A 27,373-nucleotide genomic window follows, 5' to 3' on the forward strand; every position below is an offset into this window, starting at 1 on the left:
CCCCACCAGGTCCTGTGGTCTGGCTTCCGCCGCCATCAGCGCGCTGCTCTTCCTTTATTACCTGTACTTCCACCTGCTCTTCTACTCGGTGGGATGGTGGTTGTGACGTCAGGACAGCTGTTTCAGGAAGACTTACGTAAGTAAACGGGACAGTCCCAGCTGAAGGTTTGGGTAAGCGGGCAGACCCGAGGAACTCCTCCCTTTGGTGCCACGTGGAACACTCCCAGCTTCCAGAATGTGTCCTCGGGTCCTTTGTCAGCTGTACTTCCCTCAAGAGGCAGCGGCTCTTCTGATCATCTTCACATTAGACGGGTTTACCTGGTCTAGACCTTTGTGTAAACAGTGCCTCCTGTGTTCTTATTCCTGGGGTCAGTCTCTCGGGGTGGGGAGCGGAGGAGGCATTGGCGGTCCCGGCAGCATCTGCCACGTAGGCCTCCCCACTCTCACCCCCTTGCGGCTCTGGAGTTCACCGTCCGGTTAGCTTGCCACTGCCTTTGGTCTTTGTTTTCATTCGTCCTGCGAGTGTTATAAATTAGGAGCCCCGTGAAAAAGCCCCGACATTTAAAACTCCTTGTGTTTAAGACCAACTAAAACTCGATGTATTTAACCCCTCCTTTTTGTTATAAAAGCAGTTATCCATATAGTAAAATTGAAATGCAGAGAATTAGAGGGAAGTAAATCCCTCGTTGTATCGTGTTGTAATCTCAATCAGCAGTTCTCTGTTAACTTTGTCTTTTTTCTGGGTGGCCTTTTATCCTTTGTGTAATACAGCTATCATCATAGTGCCCACAGTGTTATACCCTGCCTTTTCCCGTTAACACTGAAACGTCGGTGTTTTCCTGGCTAGCTGCGGGACTGTCTGGCAGTCATTTTTTTATTTGCTCCACGGTAGCGGTCGTAGGGGGTGTCATTTGAGCATTTAACACTGTGTCTTCCACTGTTCTGAGCCTTCCCATCTTAGACCTCACACCGTACCTTAAGTCTTCACACCGTACCTGTGAGGCATGCACTGTTACTCCCATTTTATAGACGGAGACATTGAGGCCGAGTGAAACAAGTCACACATTTGGTGGGTAGGGAAGCCAGAAACCAAACCCAGGCATCCTGACTCCCGCCCTCAACACCCGTGCCCGGTGGTTAACTCCGTCATTTCTTTGAGTGGACTGTACAGAGATCTTCCCTTCCATTTTGGGATGAGTAAGCAGCCCCAGAGGGGAAAAGTGACTTATCTGAGGGGAGGCAGCAAGGAAGAGGCAGAGTTGAGGCTGGGATCCAGGCTGGAACCCTCTTCCCTGTTCGTGGAGATTCTTCGTTCTCCTTTTTGGGGGGGGGGGCGCGGGTCCTGCCTTGTCTGCAGTTCTGCCGCAGGGCCGAATCCCCCCTTCTTCTCAGCCTTCTGGTTTTCCTTTCATTGTTGCCTGCTGTTCTTCCTGCAGCCCCCTAGGCCCCTGACCTCTCCGGGCCTCAGTTTCTTCATCTTGAAAATGGGCCTCCCCTCTCTCCCACTATTGGGGCTGTCGCTTCAGCCCTTCCCTCTCCACGCGGCCAGCCCGGCACCCTCCCAGACGCTTGCAGGGAACTCCACTCGCGGCTGAGCGAGCATCTGCTTCCCCATCTGGTCCCAACTTTTTCCTTAATTACCCACTGAATTGGCTCTAACAAAATGCTGACAACTTGAGTGAGACATTAGCGGATCCATCAGCGCCCGTGCCAGGGCTTCGCGGGCTTTTCCGGGCCGGGACGCACTCAGGCGCGGCGAGGTCCCTTGTTCCCCGGCCGGGGTTCCCGTCCTGGCTGCGCGGCGGCCCCCACCGGGACCCAGGGTTCTCGTGGGCCCTCGGAGCTCGGACGTGCTGCCTCGTGCGGCTGCTACCCGGGCCTCTGGGTGTCTTCAGGGCTGGCTCCCAGGCCCGGAAGCGGGGTTCGCCTTCTCCCCTGCCCCTCCCTCAGTCTCTGACCTTTCAGGCCTTTTGTGCCAAGCTACCAGTCTCCAAAGAAATTTTGTTTCGTTCATTTCTTCACTTTTGCAGCTGGCCTTGAGGCAGTGGGACTAAGTGCCACAGTGGGGAGAAACTGGCCTGGGTTTTCTTGGCTTCCGGGTGGCCCTGCAATGCCTTTCGGGGGCCCGTTTTGCATCCACATAAAGGGATCTGACAAGGTGTGATACAGGCTCTAAGTCTGGTTTTCTGGATTCGAGAAAAGGCCGAGCTTCTGTTTCCTCGTTGTAAGTCAGGTAGGTAGAGGCAGAGGCTGCCCTTGGGGGTGAAGAGCATAGACTCAGGCACCAGCCATTCTGGATTCTAGTCTTGCCTCTGCCGTTTCCTCCCGGTGTGACCTTGGGCAAGTTGTTGGACCTCTCTGTGTCTCAGTTTCTTCTTTATAAATTGGAGCTCACAGAACATCATGAGAGAGTTCATAATGAGCAGTACATAAGTTAATACACGTAAAGCAACCGGCATGTGGTCATTCAGATGTCACCTGCCCCTTATTTTTGACGTGTAGCACGTTAAGTTAATGTACTCAGTTTTGGGCGCTTGATCATTTTTGGCTCATTACAATCCTTAAGGCCCTGTCTAATTTAGTTAATTCTTTTTATCCCTATCCACTCTCCTGGCACTGCGCCTCTGCTCTCTCCAGTATTCTGTGTATTTAACATGCATCTTTTGGTTTATAAGTGTTCTTGCAAAGTGTGTGCTGTTGTGTCATGTGCATGTTTAATAAGTGTCCCCTCAGCGCTCTAGTGTCCAGATCTCATTCTGTTTTTCACTTTTGCCTCTCAGCTTTAAGCGTTTGAGATCCACCATGTTACTTTGAGCCACTGGGTGGATTTTAACCATCCGCCGCTCCGCGATGGATAACCAGGCCTCAGCTTCCCTGGCCCCCAAACAAAGCTGCGGCGAGCATCCTCGTCTGTGCTCCCGTGTGGGCTTCAGTGAGACCTTCGTTACAATGTGGACCCAGGTGGGGAGTTTGGGCTAGAATGAAAAAGAGGATATTTGAAAGAAGCAAAAGAAATAGCTCTCGTCATACCCGAAATTGAGCGAATCATAAATAGTACTTAGCCAGTCAAGAAGTTGACTGTCTATTGCGCTTGCCTTGAATCCCAGCTGAGGACCGCTTTTGTATTTTATATTTGAACTTGAAATCACACGGACGCACGTGTTCTTTGAAAACAATTCAGATGACGAGAAGTTGGCAGTATAAAGGACGGAATGGAAAGAGCCCCTTCGCGATGCCCCCCATCCTCCTAAGCCCCGTTTCCAGCAGGACAGCTCTGGTGACCGTGGAGCATCTCTTGCTAGGGCTTGTTTTTTTTTTTTTTTTTAAGTATTTTTTAAAATGTTTTATTTATTTTTGAGAGAGAGACAGCATGAGCAAGGGAGGGTCAAAGAGAGGGAAACATAGAATCTGAAATAGGCTCCATGCTCTGAGTTGTCAGCACAGAGCCCGATGCAGGGCTCAAACCCACGAACCATGAGATCATGACCTGAGCCGAAGTCGGATGCTTAACTGACTGAGCCACCCAGGCGCTCCACTAGGGCTTGTTTTATATGCACAGATATGAACCATTCATATTGTCGCACAGCTTAGCTCTGCTCACCTAGTAGGATGTCACAGGGCTGTTTCATGTCAGCCCCAGTAGATTGGCTGCGATTTTTATCAGTGTTCCCTGTCCCCTTGTAAGGATCTGTCATAGTTTATGTCACTGGCCCCTTTCTGATGGGTGTTTTGGGTGTTGCCAGTTTTCTGGCCCTTATAATCCAAAATCCAGCACTCTTGTGGTGTTGGTCTGCTGGTGATAAAATCCTTGATTTTTGACAGATATTTTTGCTCCTTGTTGCATTCTGGGTTGACAGATTTTTTTTTTTTTCTTTCGGTACTTAAAAAATGTTATTCCACTTTATGTTTTATTTCTTTAATTTTTAAATGTTTATTTTTTTTTTAAAGAGAGAGAGACAGAGTGCAAGCAGGGGAGGGGCAGAGAGAGAGGGAGATGCAGAGGGAGCCGAAGCAGGCTCCAGGCTCCATCCAAGCTGTCAGTACAGAGCCCAACACGGAGCTCGAACTCAGGAATCATGAGATCATGACCTGAGCTGAAGTCAGACACTTAACCGACTGAGTCACCTAGGCGCCCCCTCTTTTTTCCCTGCTTTAAAATTTAAAATAAGTTATTTATTTTGAGAGAGAGAGAGAGAGAACATATACCACGCTGGGGAGAAGCAGAGAGAGAGGGAGAGAGAGAATCCCAGGCAGGCTCCATGCTGTCAGCACAGAGCCCGATGTGTGGGGGCTTGAATTCACATACCTGTGAGATCCATGACCTGAGCCAGAATCTAGGGTCAGATGCTAAACTGACTCAGCCACCCAGGTGCCCCCACTGTCTTATGTTTTAATGTTTTTGGTGAGGAGGTGACTAATTCTTATTTTGTTCCATGGTACATTATATCTTCTTAAGCTTCCTGACCACTTTTTAAACTTTTTTTTTTTTTTAAATCCCTGGTTTTAAGCAGTTTGATTGTGATGTGCCTCAGAGTGGTTTTCTTTGTGTTTGTTCTGCTTGGGATTCATTAAGCTTCTGGGTTCTGTGGGTTTGTAGTTCACACCAGATTAAAAACTCTGGGCCATTATTTGTTCAAATAACCATTTTTCTCCTCTCCCTCGTTCCTCTTCTTTTGGGACTCCAGTTGCATATATATTAGGCATTTTGACATTGTCCCACAGCTCATGATGCCCTGTTTATTTTTGTCCCTGTATTTTCTCTCTGTGTTTCATTGTTAACAGTTTCTGTTGTTATGTCTTCAAGTTCATCAGGTCTTTCTTTCTTCAGTATCTGATCAGTTCTTCATTCAGGCGTTGTTATTTTTCATCTCTGGAAGTTTGACTGGAGTCTTCTTTAAATCTCCTGTGTCTCTTTCTGTGTCTCATATTTTTCCTCCCTTCAAGAATTTATGGAGTACATGTATGATAGCTCTTTTAACGTCCTTCGCGTCTGTCATCTAGGTCATTTCCGGGTCTCTTCCTATTAATGAGTTCTTCTACCTCTTTTATGCCCAGTGATTTTTGACTGACAGACATTGTGAAGTTTGCATTGCTCAGTGCTGGATGTATTAGTATGCCTTTAAGTATTTTTGTGCTTTATTCCTTTATTGCTTTTGTGCTTGTCTCCTGATTGCTGCTGTAACTACCACACACTGAGTGACTGAAAACCACGCAGATTTGTTAGCTTATAGTTCTGGAGATTGGAAGTATGAGTTGGAGTTCACTGGGCTAAAGTGAGGATGTTGGCAGGACTCTGTTCCTTCTGGAAGTTCTAGGGGAAGATCTGTTTCCTTTTCTAGCTTCTAGAGTCTTCCTGTGTTCCTTGGGCTCTGGCTACATTTCTCCAGCCAGCAGTGTTGGGCACAGCCCTTCTCATGCTGCCTTTTCTCTGGTTTGTCTTCTACGTAGAAGGACCCTTGTGCTCATCCGCATAACCCGTGGTAATCTCCCCACCTCAAGGTCATTCGATTAGCAAGCTTAATTCCATTTGCCTGTATCCTAACATTCACAGGTGCTAGGGATTCGGATGTGGAGGGAGAGGGGGAGCCATTGTTCTGGCTACCACAGCAGTTACACTGTGTGGGATCACCAGAGCACTCTTTACAATAGAGCAGGGTTTGGCATACCATATCCATGGAACCAGTCTGGCCTGCCACCTGTTTTTGTAAATAAAGTTTTATTGGAACACAGCTATGCGCATTCATTTTTGTATGTCTATGGCTGGTTTCACAGTGACCCACAAAGCCTAAAATATTGACTGGCCTTTAAGGTGTACCGACCCCTGGCCTGGGGCTAAGTTTTCCCTGCTTTTGAGGCCATACCTTTCCGAGTACTCAACCCAATGCCATTAGTTATTATATTTCCCCACTTTGGCTGTTGGGAATGTGAACTATTCTTAGCTCTAGGTGAGCCCTGAGAATTGTTCTACTTGGTTCTTTCTGGTGGTTCCTGGCCTCGCCTCAGGTGGTTTCCTTGTGTGCATGCTCTGATTTGTACAAAAGCAACTGAAGAATTTGAGTGCACTCTCTGGGCACCTCTGTCTTCTCTGACTCTCTACCCTGCATATCACAGCTTCCTTGTCTTCCCCACTTCTAAACTGTCCCCTCAACTTGGTGACATCCCCTGAACTCCGTCTACTTGGGTTCCCCGTCCCTGCACTGCCGCCTAGAAATTCTTCAGCCTAGAATTCTCCAGAAATTGCTTTTCCTCACTAAGGGATCACCATCCTGCGCTGCCTCTTGTCCAGTGCTTAGAGACCATTGTTTTGTCCGGTTACTTGGTTGCTTAAGGTAGGAGGTAAATCTGGTCCCTCGTGCTCCGTCAGGATTAGGAACCAGTTACATCGGGGCGCCTGGGTGGCTTAGTCNGGATTTTTGGAAGAGGCTTCCTGGGGGTCAGAGATTCTGTATTTAAAAGGAAAAAAATTTTTAACATTTATTCATTTTTGAGAGATAGAGACACAGCACAAGCAGGGGTGGGGCAGAGAGAGAGGGAGACACAGAATTTGAAGCAGGCTCCAGGCTCTCAGCTGTCAGCACAGAGCCCAACGTGGGGCTCAAACTCATGGACCATGAGATCATGACCTGAGCTGAAGTCAGAAGCTCAACCGACTGAGCCCCCCAGGCACCCCAGAGATATAGCATTTTAACGATACTGCAAATTGACCTGTGTAAAGGCTGTGCTACTGTGCCTTTGAGAGTCTCGTTCTAATAGCAGGGGCTGTGGGGGTAGATGATGAGAGGGAATCTCTTTGAGCGCTGTAAAGGGTTGGCAACCTGCCAAGGCTTATGGCTCTGAAGAGAGGGCTTCTCTTAGCTGTTCCTCTTTTGACTTGGGTGTCTGGTGGCCATTTCACTCTGCCAAGCTAGCCTCAGGCCAGGCCCTGAACAACAAAAGTTTTTCCNTGCTCCTTTCTTTTCCTGACATCTCTTGAGCACCTGCAGATGCTGAATGACATTTCAAATGCTTCATGTAGTCACTGGGATATAGTTTAATTCTCCACCACAACCATGGGAGCTAGGGATGAAATGGAAACAGAGAGGTGGCATGGTTTGCCCAGTGTCATATGGCCAATTCCCAGCAAAGCATGGCTTCTTTCTGCCTTTAAACCAAATCTGCCAGTTCATACAACAGACCGTCCGGTTTAGTCAAGACCCCTCAGGCTGCAGGTGACAGGCGCATCTCAAATTTGCATAAGCCCAAAGGGACATTTACTGGTGTGCCTGCTGCGAGTCCTGGGCCGGCCCCAGGTACAGTACAAGTGCACTGCTCCCCATCTCTCAGCTCTTCTTCCCTGGTGCTAACTTAGGCTTCACGCAGCTCACCCCAGGCGGTGGCAGCGGTGTCCATAGGCTGATTTCTAACCCCAGTGGAAAGAGGGTACCTGTTTCCTAAGGATTTTAACCGAAAAGGCCCAAGAAAGGCTCCCATTGGCCCAGCTTGGGTCATAGGCTCATCCCTGAGCCAGTCATGGTGTCAAGAGGGTGTTTTCTTTGGTTTGGACAGATGTGGGTTCTGGGGTCGGGGTCTGGGGGACAGCCCACGGACACCACTCCGATTATGGGTTCTGGAAGGGATTAGATAGTTCTGTATTAGAAGAAGGGAGGCTGAATAGGTAGAAACAAAAGTGTCCATTTCTCCTGCCTGACCTGGGTTTGACAGGTGGTGGGGTGGCGTGCCGTCCCAGGTTCTGACAGTCAGCTCTTCTGTTGCCATGTCGGGTGGGTGAAGCTTCCTGGCTGTCCCTCCCTTTGCTGGGGTGGACTCTGGCCCCAAACTGCACTATGTTGAGAGTGAGCACATTGGGGGAGATCCCAGGCCCTGGTTTCTCAGCCCTGGGGCCCTAGTTCGTCAGCCCCAAGGACAGGGACGAGCCAGGGGAGTGGGGGTTGAGGCTGGGAGAGCAGAGGAATTGGGTGTGGGGTAGGTGTGGGGGGGTCGGATGTATTGCATGTTATTGGGAAGCTCACCGCACTGTCTGTGCACATTCTACTTCTTTTTTTTTTTTAATTTTTTAATGTTTTATTTATTTCTGAGAGAGAGACAGCATGAGCAGAGGAAGGTCAGAGAGAGAGGGAGACAGAATCTGAAGCAGGCTCCAGGCTCTGAGCTGTTAGCGCAGAGCCCAGTGTGGGGATCGAACTCACAAACCTGTGAGATCATGACCTGAGCCGAAGTCAGACACTTAACTGACTGAGCCACCCCGGCGCCCCAGTGCGTATTACTTCTGAGGCTGCCGCACAAGGCGCCCTGTGAGGTGACACCTTACCCAGGTGTAGGTACCCAGAAACAAAGGCCCAGCCATCTGGGGACGCTCCCGAGCCCCATGTGTCCTCATTAGTAGGCGAGCGCTTTTCTGAGGGTGGCCCAGGACCTCTGGCGCTAGAGCGGCTGTCAGGTGCGACCCCCACGAGCAGACGTTCCAGGTTCCGCGTCCCGGGGGAGCGGGAGGTCGAGACTCCGAGGTTCTAACCGGCTCCCTGAGTGACCCACGTGGCATGTCGAGATTCCTCACCTAGGTGGCCGTCTGTCCCTGAACTTGCTGGGTTTTCCTTGGCTATGTTTTCCTTTAAAGGATTCTCCTTTCCTCTGATGGGACTGTCTGATAAGCTTATCCAGTTTTCAGGACTTACCTCCTTCAGACTCGAACTGCTCACTATTTGAGCTGGGGGTTGAGTATGACGTGTGGGACCACTTTCTGAAGAGCTCAGCGGTATTATTTTCCACCTGACACTTCCTATGTCTCCAGGTGTCCATTGGAAATAGTATGCAAAGGAAGGATAACACACAGCATGCCTACATTACTTTTTGTTTTAAAGTGTTTATTTTGAGAAAGTGTGTGCGTGCACGGGGGGAGGGGCCGAGAGAGAGGGAGAGAGAATCGCAACAGGCTCCAAGCTGTCAGCGCAGAGCCTGATGCAGGGCTCGATCTCATGAACTGTGAGATCATGACCTGAGCCGAAATCCAGAGTCGGACCCTCAACCACCTGAGGCATCTGGACGTCCCCCCCACCCATTCCTTTATCAGGAGACGGTGACTCTGCCAGTGACCGGTCAGGATTGGTCATGAGAGCGGGGAGGTGCACCTGTGTCAGAGAAATGGAGCCTTTGGCTTGACAAAGCTCAGTTGGCTACTCTGACACCACATTTCATCTGTTCCTACATCAAGACCCTAAAACTCTGGAGTGAACGGCATGATCTTCACCTGCTGCGAAATTTCAGAAATCTTTCTGGGCCAAGAACCTCTGCATAAGGAAACCTTACATAGGAGCTCAGCATATTGAATAGCTAAAGGCAGTTTTTTTTTTTTTTTTTTTAGTATTTTCATTTATTTCTATGAGAGAGAGAGAGAGAGACAGCGTGAGCAGGGGAGGGTCAGAGAAAGAGGGAGACACAGACTCTGAAATAGGCTCCAGGCTCTGAGCCGGCAGTCAGCACAGAGCCCGACGCAGGGCTCGAACCCACGAACTGCGAGATCATGACCTAAGCGAAAGTTGGACGCTTAACCGACTAAGCCACCCAGGCACCCCAAAGGCAGTTTTTTTTTTAATTGAGGCAGGAGGGCCCCATTATGACTTCAGTAAGCCGTAGGTCTTTGCCTTTGTGGGCTTTTTCCTCCATAAGAAATATTAAAAATTGTATTTTATGACTGCATTGGTATAAAGATGAGTAAATTAATATTATATGTTCAGCATTTTCTCCATCCCAAGAGTTCAGTTTCTTTAGTCTGATTTTAAAGGAAACGAAAGTATGTTTGTGGCCCTTAAAGGTATGTGGGACCTCGGTGCCGTGATTCCTCTGCCTGATGGGGAGGTCAGCCCTGAGCTTAAAATAAGCCCCTGTGTAGCCACCCCTGGTGGGCCCCTGAGGCAGGGTGGAGGAGGGGCACCCAGTTCAAAGACCTTGTTTAGACTCATCACCTGTATCTTTTTTTTTTTTAATATTTTTATTTATTTCTAGGAGAGAGAGAGAGAGAGACAGCGTGAGCAGGGGAGGGTCAGAGAGAGAGGGAGTCACAGACCGAAACAGGCTCCAGGCTCTGAGCTGGCAGTCAGCACAGAGCCCGATGCGGGGCTCGAACCCACGAACCGCGAGATCATGACCCAAGCGAAAGTTGGACGCTCAACCGACTAAGCCACCCAGACGCCCCTCATCACCTGTATCTTACCAGACACTGTGGTGCCTCCCCGGGAAAGAATCATAAGGTATCCCAATTTAAGGGTAGAATGTCAAAGTCATTTTGTCTCATTCCCTCCCCACTAACCCAGGCCTTGTTCTTCAACGTATCTCCTTTTTTTTTTTTTTTTTTTAAGAGCACGAGCAGGGGAGAGGGGCAGAGGGAGAGAGAGAGAATCTCAAGCAGGCTCCACACTTCGCAACACGGGGCTCCATTGCACGACCCTGGGGTCATGACCGGAGCCAAAATCAAGGGTCAGACACTCACTGACTGAGCCATCCAGGTGCCCCTTGTCCTAAAGTCTTGTAAGCGTCATTCCTGCCAAGTGATCATCTGTCCAGCCTCTGATTGAACCCCTCTAGGGACAGGGAACTCATTACCCTTTGTTAGTTCTCCATTCTGGTCCATTTCTGTAGGACTTTGTGGTACCTAGCGATCGATCACCGTTTGTCTGTTAAAGCAGTGAGTCCTGAAGGGTCTGAACCACTGGTGAGCTGGGAAGGGAGTCCCTGAACTTGGGATTTGAGGTACAGTGCTGCCCCTCTGCTGCGTGTGGCTGCACAAGGACACTCTCCTCTCTGACCTTGAGGTGCCTTGTTTGGGAAAGGAGCGGGTTGGATGTGATGGAGCTGTTACCCAGCGTGTGATGTGAAAGGGAAACTGAGGCACGTCCTGGGCAGGTGGTGTCCACAGCTTGGGGTGGAGAGTTGGCTGCCTCTTGCTCGGAGGTCAGGGACCAGAGGCTACTGTCCTCCTACCTGGACCCTGTTCCCCCTTGATGACAGGTGTGGAGAAGTGCGGGGTGACACGGAAGGGGAGCACTCAGGTGGCTTAGGAGGATGATCCCGGTGTCCTTGTCCCCCACCAACTGCTCACTGACTGTTCCTGAGATTGGGCGAACGTGGCTGTCCCAGAGCCCAGCGGGCAGCTGTCCCGTGCCCTCACGGTGCTGTGTGCCAGCAGGCCCAGGTTGGCGACCTGCTTTCTCCCTGGGCCAGCAAGCCTGGGCAGAGCACGGTGGGGCTGTTCCGTCCCTTTCCATCCTGGTCCAGCCTCCCTAGCCCCTGGTGCTTGGTCAAGGGGTGCATTCATCCCACGCCCTGCCCCCTGACCTGTGGTCCTCAGGGCCCAGCCCGGCTGCTCTATGACTTGGGACCACCCGATGCCGTGTCTTGTCCCTGCCGTACTAAGTGGCAGTCACACCCGGGATCTTCCTGCGCACTTGGTATGTGTTGTCCCTCCTGCAGGGTGCTGGCCTGATGGCCTCTAAATGGGAGCGTCCTGCCCAACCAGCTTCGGGTCCACGCCGGCGTTTGCTCACCTGGCCTCTGCTCTCCGCTCTGTGATTACTGATTCCTGCCGTGTCCACTCGGCCATGAGCGCGCCTGAGCGGACTTGCCACCCGGATGCCAGCTTCAGGGATTTAGAAGTTTCTGGAAACAGTGACTTCTTGCTGGCCTAATGAGCGTCTCTGCCAGGGGCGTGCAGGAGAAGGCGGGAGTGTGTGCGGGGCTGGGCAGGCCGTCTCCGTGGGCGCAGATGGATTTTCCGTTCTCTCGGGTCTGGCTTCTTCAGGGATGTTTTCTCTCTCACCATTACGTTCTGACTCAAATACCTCATCCACTTACGTGTCAGGGGAGAAGCCCGATTCATGGAATGTTTTATGGGATGCCACTCTCCTTCATCCATCTGTCCGTCCTCCCTCCCTTCACACCTCCCGAGCACAGGGCCACCCCTGTCCCAGCCATCGACAGTCTGGCATGAGGCATGAACCCAAATGCCGAGCGAATTCCAATCAGTGTGCAGCCTTCCACCTTCCAAGCAGTGTCTTCTCCCAGAATCTTTGTTTTGTCTAAAGCGGTTTGTTTTACTTCATTATATAAGGTAGCAAATGTGCTTTATAGAAAACATTGAAAAACACGGCAAAATACTTGGGAAGAAAGGAAATCAGCTGTAGATCCCTACCAAATGTTTATACCTTTGACATTTTGATCCTTTTCCTTCTAATTGTGTGTGTGTGTGTGTGTGTGTGTGTGTTTAATTTCTTTTGAAGGCAAGAGAGGGTGTGAGGAAAGAGAGAGAGACAGACAGAGAATCCCAAGTAGGCTCTGTCAGTGCAGAGCCAGACTTGGGGCTCGAACTCACAAACTGCGAGATCATCAACTGAGCCGATATCCAGTCGATGCTTAACCGACTGAACTACCTAGGTGTCCCGTGTGTGTGTGTGTGTTTTAATTTTTTTTTAACGTTTATTTTTGAGAGAGGAGAGACTGGCAAGGGCAGAGAGAGAGAGGGAGACACAAAATCTGAAGCAGGCTCCAGGCTGTGAGCTGTCAGCACAGAGCCTGACGCGGGGCTCAAACTCACAAACCATGATATCATGACCTGAGTTAAAAGTCGGGTGCTTCACCAACTGAGCCACCCAGGCTCCCCTGGTTTATTTGTATGTTTTTTAATCAATAGGTGCAACAGATACAATTCTTTCCTGCTTAAAAGAAAAAAATAAAGCTCGATGTTCTAAGATTAGCATTTCCCAACTTTCTTGTGAACCCTGCGGTTTTGGCTGTATGGTGTTCCATGATGTGGTGGTATCCTGGCTTACCCAGCAATGCCCTGTTTGGGGGATCTTGGGATATTTCTGTTTCTCCCCTATTATAAATAATGCCGTGAAGAGTATCTTGTAAGTGAATTGATTTTCCTGCTTTGGATTGTTTCCCAGACTTTTTCTTCCAGAATCTCCATGATCACCCAGAGCGCTTCTCTACTTCAGCGTGTGCTAAGCATCGCCTGGAGAGTGTTATAGTACAGCTCCCAGGCTTTGACCCCCCCCACCCCGAGACCCTAATGGGAGGGAGGGGGTTCCCGGGAGTCTGCCTTCTGACCAGCCCCGGGGCCGCTGCTGCTACTGGTGCTCGGGGCACTCCCGGAGTGCCATCAACCAGCCTCTGCTTTATGGTGAGGGAAGTTGAGGCTAAGGAGATGGGGGCGGGGCTGGCCATTGCCTGGGCCGGGCCAGGGATGGGGGGTTCCACGCTGGGGCACCCCCTGCCCTTGCTGCCTCTGTGCCTGGGAATCCTGCAGGAGGAGGCAGCACTCACCCACCTGAGGGGACCTCCCTCATTGGAGTGTTCGGCCACACGGTCGGGCAGGAGCCTGGTGCGGACACGGGCTCGGTGTCGGCGTCCATGCGGGCCTGGGGTGAGGGCTACTTAGGTGATGCTGGTGAAGTCCGCGGTGAGCTGTCTCAAGTGAGTGAGTGACAGCCTGTCTAGGATGCAACGGGTTAAGCAGGCGGCTGGCACAGCCTCCCAGGAGCCAAAGGGGGAACTCAGGAGTAAGTCGTGACTGCCTAATTAATTCAATTAAACTCCTTCATAAGCTCTGCTGGTGTCAGTAAATTGTTAAAGTCTATAAAAACCCAGTGGAACATGGTGAGGGTTTGGGGATGCGGCATCACCTTCTTAGAGTTTTCCCCTCGTGCCCACCCCCTTCTGGGAGTGGGGTACAGCAAAGGGATGTTTGAGCCCCTGTGAGGTGCCCCCACCAACCTTCTGCGTGTGCTGAGGCAGATCCCACTGCCCTTGGGCCTCAGTTTCCCCATCTGTACAGTTAAGTGATGGTCTGGGTCTTGAACACCCCTTTGGGACCAGAGTTCCTAGGATTTTCCAGTCCCTTCCGGTCAAGGGCAGCTGTTCCTGCAGATGTGCCTGGTCTCCTCCCTCCCTTGACATCAAGTTCACTTGGGCAGTTTCTTGGGGGCGGCTGTGAGGACAGGTGAGCCCAGGGGCAGGTGCAGGCTCCGGAGATGGGAGTGAGCAGAGCGATTTCACTCAGCGGCTGTGTACTTTCTCATGCAACAACCCCTCCGAGCTGGGTGTGGGATCCCCAGCGTTTACTGGTAAAGATGCCACGGCTCCCAGGGTCAGAGTCATCTACCCACAGGTAACTGGTGGAGTTGAGATTGGAATTCAGGACCACCATGTCTCAGAGTCCCTGTGGTCCTGCGTCAGTTTGTGATGAGAGCAGCCAGGGAATTCAGCAGGAATGCTCCTCAGCGTGGACACTGGGGTTACTGTTTTATGCCGGATCAGATCCCGTTCAGCCACGCCATCCTGGGTTCGAGAGCAGCCTCTGTCATTCATCAGCTGTGGCTCCTACTCTCCTAATCCCAGAAGATAGGCTCGTTCCCCTCACTTCTGAAAGGTGGCTGAGGCAGTGTCCTGTGGGTGCTCTGCAGGGCAAGGGGCAGAAGGGAGGGAGAGCATGAGTTGAGCACCAGATACACCTGTGCGTGGAGTGTTCTCTGCCTTCCGGATCCAGAGAGGCTGCTGGACCTTTCCAGGCTCTGAAAAATCCGTCAGTGAAGCAGGGAGATTAATTTTGTTTACCCACCCTTGCCCAACTCAGCCATTCTTTCCCTCTCCAAGCACATCTTCTGTTAATGACCTGCTGGCTAAGGTGAAGGGATGTAAACGCTTAAATATTACCCTGGAGGAGAGCTGCCTTTTAAGGTGGTCACTTCTGTGTTGCTTTCTGTCACGAGAACACCCTGTCTCTAAATTGAATTAGCCAGCCCTTAGCAAAGTGGTGTCTGAATCCCCAAAGTTGGGTTTTCTTGAGCCCAAGTCCATGTTTATTCTAGGTTCCCGGAGGCCTGCTAGGTGCCAGGAGCCCCTCTCGCTTCCAGGAGCCTTCAGGAGCCAGGTTCTCAAGATCTGTAGTTCACCCAACTCCTGGTCCCCCTGGCGAGCGCTTTCCAGTCCTGGGGGAGACCATCCTCTCTGCCCTTCAGACCACGCTGCTGCTTGGAAGTTGTCTAAACGGGCACAACAAAATCCGGGTAATTCGGAGCTGCCGCTGTAAGAATTCATGAACTGCTGCTGGCCTTTGCAAAAGAAGGTTTGCGAAGGAAAATGCTCATGTAAACAAGATCTTCAGCAGGGGGGGAACTCTAAAGTGTGTAAGGAATCAGTCTATTTATAATTCTTTCGAAGACCCTTCTTGGAATATAAACACTGTGCTAATTACGAAAACACCTTTTCTGTTCAAAACTTGTGTAAACAAGGTGGGCTGGGTGGAGGAGGGGCAGGAGTGTTTGAGCAGAGGCGAAACCGGGTGTGAAACACTGGCCACGGCGTCGTAGACCATTCAGATTTCTTCCCCTTGTTTTGACACGCAGGACTCGCAGGTGGTGGCGGGCGTGTGTTCCCGCTGGCGACAGGCAGCAGGAACAGGTGAGAGCGACCATCTCATGGCCTCTGACCTGTTGCCTAGCACACCCCTGCCTTTCTAAGAACAATTCTCCCCAATGTTTTAAGAGCACAGTTAGCATATAATCACTCATTTCCTCTCCCTCGGTCTTAGAGGAAGTCCTCTGCCTTGTTCAGCACAAAACTTCCAGAGATTAGCAGTTGCAACGCCAACCAGCCATTATTTTATGCGTCGGGCTCTGTGCAAGGTGCTGGAATTGGGTACTGAGGAAGATTGCATCCCTGCGCCCTCCCCCCCCGCCCCCCCCACCCCAAGATGGCTGCCTGCCATGGTGCCACCTCGGGGTGCTTTGGAAGGTGTTTTGCAGCCACACCCTTGTCACCCAGGGCTTCTGCCATGCCTGTCCTGTGCTGAGGTCCGAGGATTCTGAAATGGTGAACGTGGTCCTCGCCCTCGACCTGTTATCACAGAGAGGAGACAAAGGTCGGGGCGAACTCCCGAGAAGTCAGGCTCTGGGCCCCCTTTGCTCTCTGAGGATGACGAGGTGTGCGTCTGGGGAAAGGATGGGAGGGCTGGCGGGGTTAGGGTCGGGGACACCTGCTGGAGGATGAGTGTGACCTTGTGGTGCACTTAATACTGAGAAAGGCGGAGGGGAAAGGAGGGGCTATCCCAGGCACTAATACAGAGGTAGAAAGATTATAATTAGCACAGGTTTATATGCAAATGCTATTTCACAATGCTTAAAAATATCTTTTGAGGAAGGCTGAAAATAGCAGGTGGTCTGCTGGAACAGAGAGTATTTGGGGGAGTGGTGGGAAGGAAAGGGGGAGGGGGAGGAACACAGACGGATAGGGCAGTGTGGAGGGGGAGATGTGGATGGACGGACGGATGGACCGAGGGACAGGCAGGTATTAGGTATCTTTGTGGAGGACCCTGAAAACCAGGTGGGGAATGTCGCTAACCACAGACGCAGATTCGACCAGGGCAGAGTCTGTAACCCTTGTGATCACTGTGTTCTCAGCTCCCAGCAAGGGCTTCACGTAGTAAATGCTTATTAAATATTGGGTGAGTGGTGAGTGAAGGCACTTTGTTGGTATTTATCACACTTATCTTTATGGCAACCTTTTGAGGAGGTAGTATTTTCCTCTTGCACCAGTGACGATGGGCCATTCGTAGATGCGTGCACGTGTGTGTGTGTGTGTGTGTGTGTGTGTGTGTGTGTGTGTATTGTGTTAGGGGGAGGCCCAGGGACGCCAGAAAGCTTTTTTTGTAACAGTGCCGTGAAATATTGATCAATTTGATTCCATTGTATGACCCAGGGACAATTTTACTAGCAGAAAATATGACCGTGTTATATGGCTGCAATAAAAAATCACAGCCACAAGTCAGGCCCGGAAAACGAAGCAGCCTGCCAGGGGAGGCAGGACCGGTCGGTTCTGCGCCCTTCTGTAGCGTTCCTTGCTGTGAGTTCCTTCGCGGTCCCAGTGAGGAGCTCAGCGGCAGGCAGGAGGTAGCAGGTCCCGGCAGAGAGTTTGTAGACGAGAAGTCTAACCGTGAATTCACTTTGCAGTGTTTAGTTGTAGGTACTGGTCTAGCCTGGAAACTCCCACGGGGAGGTTTTGAAGCAGGGACATGATTCGAGGAAGGAGAATCAACAACATCTCACCATATGTGCATTTAGCTGTGGAGAATATGAATTGTGCAGGTAGCAGGTGCCCCGGGGAGTCTGTGCGGGGGGGCTGATGACCGGGAGGTGAGAAGCGCCACTCTCTGGTCGCTCACAATGAGAGCACCTTGCCAGGCCGACTGTGATTGTCGTGATGCAAGGATGTGTGTCTTTTGTACGACACGGTCCCATGATGCGAGCCAGCATCTTCAGCTGGTGCTCCACCCAAGAAGCACTGCTCTATTCTGGCTCTGGAGGACAGACTGGCCATTAGGATTCTAGAAAAGTGGGAGGAAAGGCTCTCCAGCATGTTGCCTTCCAAAGGAGCAGTTGATTGGTAGTTTAAATGGTAAGATTTCAGGTTAATGTACTGCTTTAGGACCCAATCTTGTCACAAATGTGACTGTGCCTTACTGTCAGGTAGCCCATCTGGCAATTTGTTCAGGGGGAACTGGGGCATGGAGGGGTTAGAATGAGGTGGCTGCCTCCCCCGGAAGCAGGGATGGAGCTGAGAGATTGCCCCCATTTACTCTGTCCTTTATTTCCCTGTGCCACACCAGGGACTGTGACCTCAGGGCTCTTGCACTGACTGTTCCTCTGTACAAAATTCATCCTCCAGTTATTCTCTTCTCTCATTCCCTCACTTTGATATGTCCTCCTCAGCAAGTCTTCCTGACCATACTGTTTAAAATTACACCCTTTGTGGGGTGCATGGGTAGCTCAGTTGGTTAAGCGTCCAACTCTTGGTTTAGCTCAGGTTGCGATCTCATGATTTATGGAATCCAGCCCCACGTCGGGCTCCACGCTAACAGTACAGAGCCTGCTTGGGATTCTCTCTCTCCCTCTCTGCCACTCCTCTCTCCCTCCCCTCCTGTCAAAATAAATAAACTTAAAAAAAAATTACACCCTTTGCCATCCCATCCCTCTCTGTTCTGTTTTTTTTCATACTATTTTACCATCTAACAGTATATATCTTATTTTTAAAAAAATTATACTTCCTTTCTATCCCCTCCCCCCAAGAATGTAAACTTCGTGATGGCAGGTTTAAAGAGTTCTTTTTCCACGTTTCATTTGGAAAGAATTTCAGACATAAAAATTTGCAAAAATAATACAGAGTTCCCATCCATCCTTCACCCAGCTTTTTCAGCTGTTAACACCTTATGTAGCCATAGTCTCATGACCAAATGATACTAGGAAATTGATACTAATACAGGAAATTAATAGTAATGCAGTAGTGTGAACGAGGCTATAGACCTTACTCAGATTTCACTCCTGGTCTCACTAATGGCCTCTTTCTGGCCCAGGGTCCCATCCGGAGGATCCTGCGTTGTATTTTGGTGTCTTGTCTCCTTAGTCTCTGCTCTTCTGGGACGGACCCTTGGCTCCTGTTTGAACTCCATGCCCTTGACCCCTCTAAAGAGTCCTGACTAGTTATTTTTTAGAAAGCCCCTTGGGGTTTGTCCTATGTTTGCTGGATCACCGCTTCAGGCTGTGCACTTCTGGCCGGAGGACTGAGAGGTTATGCTTGCCCAGAGCATCTCAGCAGGGGCTGCTGGGTGTTGGTGGGGACTTTTCTCACTGGGAATGTTAATTTTGAACAACTTGGGGAAGGCGGTACCTGTCCGATTTCTACTCTCTTTCTCTCTTCTTCTTTTTTTTTTAATGTTTGTTTATTTTTGAGAGAGACAGAGTGAGCAGGGGAGGGTCAGAGAGAGAAGCAAACAGAAAATCTGAAACAGGCTCCAGGCTCTGGGCTGTAAGCACAGAGCCTGACATGGGGCTTGAACCCATGAACCGTGAGATCATGGCCTGAGTTGAAGTCGGACACTTAACCAACTGAGCCACCCAGGCGCCCCTCTACTTTCTTACTGTTCGCACGAATAAGGATTTTGCACTTGCCACTGTGCAGATCTCTTGCTTCTCATTATGCTAATTTTAGCCTCCAAGGATGGTCCTTGCCTGCAACAGTTATTCCTGTGGTGTTTGCCAGATACTGATTTCCTATTTCCATCATTCCTTCTCCGTTTATTAATTTGAAGTCTACTGTAGAAACAACTCTCCTTTCTCCCCCATTTATTCATCTATTCACTTACTTATTTACATCTATGTAGACCCCTGGCTACTTATTTTATGGGCTGTAATCCATCACTATCCTTCTATCGCTCAAATTATTCCAGAGTTGGCCAGTGGAAGCCCCTTTGTGCAGGGTCCCTCTGCCCTTTTGACAGGTCCCCATCATTCTTCGAGCACTTTCTTAGACTCTGCAAGAGATTCCAGGTTCATCTTGCAAGTGCCTCTGCCCCAGCTCTGGAATCAACCCTTAGTCCATGCAGGAGGGCCAGGGCTTTTGTCTGTATCCATTGTGAGGTGGGATTCACCGTGCTCACAGTGCCTGGCGCATAGTAACGTCCCAGCAGATAACTTTTGGTTGAAAGAATGAGTGAATGAATTCTGGAAAGGAAGATTCCTTAGGCCAGCTTACGGACGCTGAAGCTCCTGCTTAACAGCCTCCTCCCGGTGAGCCTGAATTAGTGATTAGAAGGGGAGCGTCTCTTCCCTGTTTCCTCTCCTTGTGCACCTTAGAGATTTGACAGTCCCATTTTGTCCCATTCAGCCTATTCTCAGCATGGCACAGTCTGAAAAGGAGCCCAGGGCATCCCCGATCTCGTCGAGTAGGAAGAGCCAGGAACGTGGAGAGCATCCAAGGAGAGCAGGCTGGCGGGAGAGTTAGCTGGAGCTGGAAGAGCCCCGGCTCGCTCACTCACTGCTAATGACTCGGTTGGACACCAGCCGCAGCGGGCAAGATGTTCTCCCATGGTTGATGGCAGAGGTCCTGGGGCCTCCTTGGCATATCTGCGGCCGGGGGCTGCTGAGAGCCCCTGCTCGTCTCCTGAGACACATAGGCTTCGCTTGAATATTTTATGAGTTTTTCTTTATGAAAGATTAAAACTCAGTCACATTGGCTTTGGAAAAGCCTGTGATAATCGGATTTTTATTTATGAGTTGAAATGTGCATGTGCGGCCCTGAAGAGGAACACAGGCTGCCAGGGACTGGTACGCCGGGCGCCCTTGGCGAAGGCCAGCCTTTGCATGGTCCATGGAGGCCCGTCCGGCTCCTGGCTTGCCGATGCTGGTGTCCTCCGAGAACGGCACCGGCCCCTTCACAAGGCGGAACCTTCCCTATGAGGAGCTATGGATACGGATACCTCCTTGACCCAGCAGTTCAGACTCGCAGAGCACCTTGACCTCTGTGTTCTTGCTGAGTCTGCATGGTGGTTCGCGGAAGTAGGCGAGGCAAGCATGCTCGTCCCAGTTTGCAAGGGAGAAACTGAGGCCCAGGAAAACGGGAGCGTGCCTTTCCGTAGTGCCAAGGGGTCTAGAAATTGTGAACGTGAATCACAGGACTTGGAGCCCCAGGGAACACCTGATGCCAGCTATCAACCCCTCGGGGCAGCAGCGAAGGTTTGTGTGGCTGACGGAGAAGAGGGAGGAGCAGGAAGAGGAAGCACATTGACTTGGGACAGGTCACCTGAGAGGGAGAGAGCAGGGTGAGCTTACCTTGAACCTGTGTTTGCTGAGCACTTACTGTGTGGTACTTCCTGACGAAAGGGCATGGAGAGACTCCTGCGGGTGTTGGGAGACCGCTGCCAAGGACACGGAGCCTTCTGCAGCCGCTGGTGAGGCCCGTTCGCCCTGCCCGGGGATGTAGCCATCAGCCGGCCCGAGCATTGCCCCCAGCCCGGGACACCCCAGCTTCGCACGCTGCACGTCCGACCTCGCCAGGGCGCCGGCAGCCCAGCACGGGTCCCACTCTGCCCTCTTTTCCGTCGACCATCCGCCTCCCTGCAAAGTGTTTACTGAGCGCCGTCGGTATGCCAGGCGCTGTGCCAGGCCCTGGGCTGAACTAGACGGCAGGTCCCCTGCCCTGTGGGGTTCACAGGTAAACAGTCGGGCACTTGTACGTGATGTAGGACAAGTGCTGTAGGGCTGGAAATCCAGGGATGTATGGGAGGCCCCCTTGTCCCCACTGTGTAGGTATGTCTTTCCGAGGATGACTCCGTGAAGCAGGGGCTGTCATGGTTTCCGTGTTACTGGTGAGAAAACGGCGGCTCCGAGGTTGCTCTGCTGACAGGTAGCAGAGCAGTTTGGAGCCTGTGCCCGATGCCGCAGTGAGGGGACGGCTCGGCCAAGTGTTTACCTGGCCCAAAACCTTACCATCACCCCAGCCATCCAGTCTTACCGAGATCTGAGTCAGTGAGGGTGCTAAGGGCCTGGGGCCAGGGTCCTGTCCCATCCGCACTGGGTGGGGTCCTGATACCTGGTTGGAGTTGGGGAGCCTGTGGGGCCCTGGCCTGGGCCTGGGGGCCTCTCTACAGTTTCTGGGTCCAGAACGGAGAATCTCTGCCGGAAGAGCACCCAGGCTTGATGTTCTCCTAGCTGAGCCCCTTGGATCCCCATGTTCCTGACAGGCCTCGGTCCACCAGTTGCCGTGGTGATGCTGAACTCACCTCCCGGGATCGGAGAATTTTGCCTCAAGAGAAGCCATTAGTGTGGAGGCGCCTTGGAGGCCAGGAGGCTTTTTAGCTGTGATAGATGCACGTTGTGTGTGTTGTACGTGTGTGTGGGAGGCTCCTGCTGGGGCACTTCTCTCTGCTGGGAGAAGGTACTAGAAGAAGGTACCGTAAGAGAAGTAGCTCTTGACTTTTCACTGATTTTTAGAGTCTCAGTTTACTTGCCTATAAAATGGGGATAAGTGAGCTTAACATCACAGGGTGGTCATGAGGATTGAGTGAAATACTGGATACGAAGTGCCCCTCCACCCCCTCCCCCCCCGCCCACTGTGCCAGGTACACGAGAGAGGCCACAACAATGACAGTCTGTGGTAGTATTAATAAGATTCAGCAGTGGAGGGGAGCCTGGGTGGCTTAGTCGGTTAAGCGTCCGACTTTCGCTTAGGTCATGATCTTGCGGTTCGTGGGTTCAAGCCCTGCGTCCGGCTCTGTGCTGACTGCCAGCTCAGAGCCTGGAGCCTGTTTCAGAGTCTGTCACTCCCTCTCTCTCTGACCCTCCCCTGCTCACGCTGTCTCTCTCTCTCTCTCTGTCTCCTAGAAATAAAAGAAAACAACATTAAATAAGATTCAGCAGTGGAGATTTCCGCCATTTGCCACGTGGCAGCTGTAGTTTTGTTTAGTCTTACGTTTGGATTCTGGCTGGGTGTCAGCACAGGCTCTACCGGGGTAGCCTGTTTTCTCAGGCGGAAGCCCGGTGTGTGGTTGTTAGGGGTTGTGTGATGGGTTTCCCCCGTTCGCATACAAACTCCAGCAGGGACAGGGACAGTGGCTTTCTCCATGGTGGCCTTGGCTCAGAGCCTGGCACAGATCAGGCACTCCATTCCTTTGCCATAGAAAAAAGTTACTTGAATATACATAAAGCTTCATTTATTGGGACGCTTCAGCATCTGTCAGATCAAGCTTAGAATCTTGAGTCTTGTTTCTTCCACTTAACAGCTGGGTGACTGTAGGGAGATTACTTCATGTCTCTGGTCTGTTTCCGCAGCTGTCAGATCGGGTTAGTGTTACCTACGTGGGTTCTGCTCTGAGGCCAGAGGTCCAGAGAACTACTTGGGCCTTTAACTTGTCAGCCTGAGGGTGTTCTGTGTCCCTCCAGTTGGTTGAAGGCCCCTTCCTGGTTATAGCAGCTGAGAATCCAGTCTCTTTTTCTGGAGGTTCAACACACCCTCAGTCCGAAGGAGAAACCCCCAGAGGCTGATGGTGTCAGGAGTTGCCGAGCTCAGAACTGAAGACCTGGGAATATGCCGTGACCTCCCTTGATGAGAAAAGGTTAGAAGGAAGGAAGAAGGAAGCGTTTCTTCATTCTCCTCGGGGGATATGGGACTTTCTGAACTTCACACAATCCTGAAAAGTTTCCTGCGAATCACATCCTTTTTTTGGACTACTCCTCACATAAAAGACTTTTTATGACAGAGCTTTTTGACAAAGCCCAAAGTGACTTCCAGATAGTGAATCATCACTCCTGGTGTTTCCTGTGTATAAACCTGACCTTTCTTATGTTGTGTTTTCTTGCTTTTTTTTTTTTTTTTTGCTTCTATTATTATTTTTATTATCAAACGTAATTCATGTTCACTCTTGAACAGTTATGAAGTCTCAGTGAGCTAAAGAATAAAAAAACCCAAATCACCCCTAACCTTCCCACCTAGAGATAATCACTCTGGGTGTCGATATTTGATACATTGATATTTTGATGTATGTACTCAATAGACATATGCCGTGAATATAACTTAAAAACTTATTCATGTAGGCAGTGTTTATTGAGTGTCTACTGTGTGCACAATGCTAGAGAGGAATCAGGGACCAAAAAACAGATACTTAGTTCCTCCAGGGCGGAATTTGTGTAGACCAAAGGAAGGGAAGATAAGGGAGTGCTAATGGGGCTGAGGAAAGGCCTGGAATTGATAGTGAAAGTTGCCATGGACTCTGGGAAGTTTGACTGGACTCATGAGTGAAATGCACTACATGGGGCAAGAGGGAAGGTTAAATCAGAAGATGAGGAAGATAAACTTAAGTTGGCAGGATGGACACATCTTGCCCAAGAAAAGAGGTCATGGTTGGTATCTGTATGCTGGGTCCAGAGGGGTTTATGCAGGTTGGCTGCCCAGGTCTGGCACCATTTGTTGAGAAGACTGTCTTTTTCCACCGAATCGCCTTTTCCTAAAGGTTAGTTGGTGGCATGTGTGTGGGCTTTTTTCTGAGCTCTCTGCTCTGTTCTATTGACCTCTTTGTCTTCTGTTTTGAAAACATCACAGTCTTGATTATTGTAGCTTCATAGTATGTCTCAAAGTCAGTAGTATAAGTTGTCTGACTTTGTTCTTCAATATTTTGTTGGCTCTTCTAGCTCTTTCTCCTTTCCATGTATACTTTAGCACCAGTTTTTTGATATCCATAAAATAACTTGATGGAATTTTGGTTGAGATTATGTTGATTCTGTAGATCAAGTTGGCAAGAATTGACATTTTAACAATATTGATTCTTCCTTCCATGAACATGGAGTATTTCTTCATTTATTTAGATCATTAATTTCTTTCAGCAGTTTTGTAGTTTTCTTCATATAGCCTGTACATATTTTGTCAGATTTGTACTGAAATAATTCTTTTTTTCTTTCTTTTGTTTTTTCTTCCTTTCTTTCTTCGTTCCTTCCTTCCTTCTTTCCTTCCTTCCTTCTTTTTCTTTTTTGGTGCTGATATAAGTGGTATTGTGTTTTTAATTTCAAATTCCAGTTATTCATTGTCATTATATAAGAAAGGAATTCGCTTTTTCATATTAGCCTTGTCTTCTGCAACGTTCCTAATATCACTTACTAGTTTCAGTTTTTCTTTTCTACCGATTCTTTGGGATTTTCTACATAGATGGTCATATTTATTATCAGTGTTATTTCTTCCTTCCTAACCTGTCTATCCCTTAGTTTCTTGTCTTATTGCATTAGCTAGGACTTCAGTACGATGTTGAATAGGGATAGTGAGAAAGGGACATTGCCTTGTTTCTGATATTAGGGGGAAGGCACCTAATTTCTCACCATGAAGTGTGATGTTAGCTGTAGATTTTTTTGTGCACTTTTTAAATCAAATTGAGGAAGTTCCCCATTTCTCCTAGTTTTCTGAGTGTCTATCATGAATGGGCATTGGATCTTGTCAAATGTGTTATTTTTTGATACGGTAATGTGATTTTTTTTTTCTTCAACCTCTTGATATGATGGATTATTAGAAATTGATTTTCAAATGCCGAGTCAGCCTTAACATGCCTGGAATAAATCCTATTTGGCTGTGGTGTACGCTGCTTTTTATACATTGTAGGATTCTGTTTGCTAATATTTTGTTGATGATTAATGTATCAGTGTTCAGGAGAGATATTAGTTTGTGGTTTTCCTTTTTTGTTATGTCTTTATCTGGTTTTGGTATTCGAATAGTGCTGGCCTCATATAACAAGTTAGGAAATATCTTCTCTGCTTTTATTTTACCTGGAGGAGATTGTAGAGAAATGGTATCATTCTGTCCTTAAGTGTTTGCGAGGATTCACTGGAACCATCTTTACTTGGTGCTCTCTTTTTTGAAAGGTTTAAATTATTGAGGTTAAATTATATAAAGGTTTTAAAATATTAAATTATTTTAAAGGTTTTAAAAATTTAAATTTCTTTCAGATATGCAGCCATATTTTAGATGATCTGTTTCTCTTTGTGTTTTAGTAGATTGTACCTTTCAAAGAATTGGCCCATTTTCTCTAAGTCCTCAAATTTGTAGGCAAAGAGTTGTTCATAATATTCCTTTATTATCTTTTTTTAATTTTTGTTTTGTTTTTGTTTTTTTCCTTATTATCCTTTTAATCTCCACGGGATCAGTCGTGATGGCTTCTTTTCCAGTTCTGATATTAGTAATTTGTGTTTTCTGTTTTTTTAATCCTGGTTAGTCTGGCTAGAGCTTTATCACTTCTACTGACCTTCTCAAACAACCAGCTCTTGGTTTCATTTATTTCCTCTATTGATTTCTAATTTGCAATTTCATTGATTTCTGCCCCAATTTTTATTTCTTTTCTTCTGATTGCTTTAAGTTTATGTTGCTTTTCTTTTTCTTCCTTAGGTGGCCGTATAGATGATTGATATTAGATATTTGCTTTTTTCCAATATATGTAGTCAATGTTAGAAATTCCCTTTAAGCACTGCATTCGCTACTTCCCACAAATTTTGATAATTGTATTTTCATTTTCTTTTAGTTTAAAATATTTTTAATTTCTCATGAGACTTCTGTTTTGATCACTGTGTTAAAATAACACTTCTAAATAGAAGTGTGTTGTTTAATTTTCAAATATTTTAGAATTCTCCAGCAATAGGCCCAGCAAATAGGTTGAAATTTAGCCACAATTTTCTGTTATTTATTTCTAGTTAAAAACCATTGTGGTCTGAAAGCATATTTTGTATGGTTTCTCTTTTTTAAAGCTTCTTAAGGTGTGTTTTATGGCCTAGAATGTGATCTATCTTGGTGAATGTTCCATGTGAGCTTAAGAATGTGTATTCTGCCGTTATATGAAGGACTCTATAAATGTCAGTTTGATTCAGCTGATGGATGAAGCTGTTCTGTTTAACTATATCCTTACTGATTTTCGGCTTGTTGGACCTGTCAATTATTGGTAAGAGGATATTGCTGGTGGATTGGTCTGTTTTTCCTTGCAGTTGTCAGGTTTTGCCTTAAATATTTTGATGGTGTGTTGTTAGGTGCATACACATTAAAGATTGTTACGTGTTGGAGAATTGACCCCTTTGTCATTATGTAATATCACTGTTTATCTCTTGACACTTTTTCTTGGTCCGATTTCTACTTTGAAATTAATATAGTTATCTAGATTTCTTTTAATTAGTATTAGTATCTATCCATCTATCTTTATCCACAAGTTTACTTTTAATCCATATATATTTATGACTATTTTTAAAGTGGATTTTTTGTATATAATGTATAGTTGGATCTTGCTGATAGTCTCTTTTAATTGGTATATTGAGACCATTCACATTTAAAGTGATTATTGATAGAGTTGTGTTACTGTCTACCATATTTGACACTGTTTCCTATTTGTTGTCCTTGTTCTTTCTTTTTTGTCTTCTACGTTTTTTTCTGCCTTCCCTGATCTTAAGTGAGTATTTTACATGATTCCATTTTCTCCCCTTTCATAGCATCTCAGCTCTTTAAAAAAACTTTTTTAGTGATTGCCCTAGCTTTGCAGTATACATGAACAATTAATCTAAGTCCATTTTCAGACGACATTGGGCACGTTCAGGGTGGTATGGCTGTAGACAGTCTAAGTCTATTTTCAAATAACACTACGCTGCTTCACAGGTAGTGCAGGAGCCTCGTAATAGAATATTCTCAATTTTTCCCTCTCACTCCTTATATAACATTGCTGTCATTCATTTCACTTACCTATAAGATATGATCTTCGGTATATTGTTGCTGTTATTATTTTGCAAGACTGTTATTAAGTGAATTAAGAATAAAGATAGAAGATTTCATTTCACTTTCATTTATTCCATCTCCAGCACTATTCATTTCTTTATGTATAGTGAGTTTCTAGCCTATGTAGTTTTCCCTCTTTCTGAAGAACTTTTAACATTTCTTACCTGGCAGGTCTACTGGTGACAGATTTCTCAAAATTTGTCTTTATTTCTCCTTCACTTTTGAAGAATAATTTGGATATAGATTTCTAGGTTGGTGGTTGTTTTTT

The 27,373-nt window shown here is 48.4% G+C and overlaps 1 protein-coding gene across 1 annotated transcript in view; it reads left to right on the plus strand.

Moving 5' to 3' along the window:
• Window positions 1–2,850: 2,850 nt before the first annotated feature.
• ZNF618 (zinc finger protein 618) overlaps window positions 2,851–27,373 on the plus strand; it is a 145,545-nt gene continuing 121,022 nt past the window's right edge. Inside the window, exons 1-5 of the mRNA XM_077769769.1 lie at window positions 2,851–2,961; window positions 13,102–13,171; window positions 13,298–13,464; window positions 14,904–15,056; window positions 15,396–15,450. Of these exons, the coding sequence (XP_077625895.1) occupies window positions 2,851–2,961; window positions 13,102–13,171; window positions 13,298–13,464; window positions 14,904–15,056; window positions 15,396–15,450 (556 nt within the window). The remainder of the gene's footprint in view (window positions 2,962–13,101; window positions 13,172–13,297; window positions 13,465–14,903; window positions 15,057–15,395; window positions 15,451–27,373) is intronic.

The sequence above is a fragment of the Crocuta crocuta genome, unplaced genomic scaffold (assembly GCF_008692635.1).
Source record: "Crocuta crocuta isolate KB4526 unplaced genomic scaffold, BGI_CrCroc_1.0 scaffold95, whole genome shotgun sequence".
Taxonomy (NCBI): domain Eukaryota; kingdom Metazoa; phylum Chordata; class Mammalia; order Carnivora; family Hyaenidae; genus Crocuta; species Crocuta crocuta.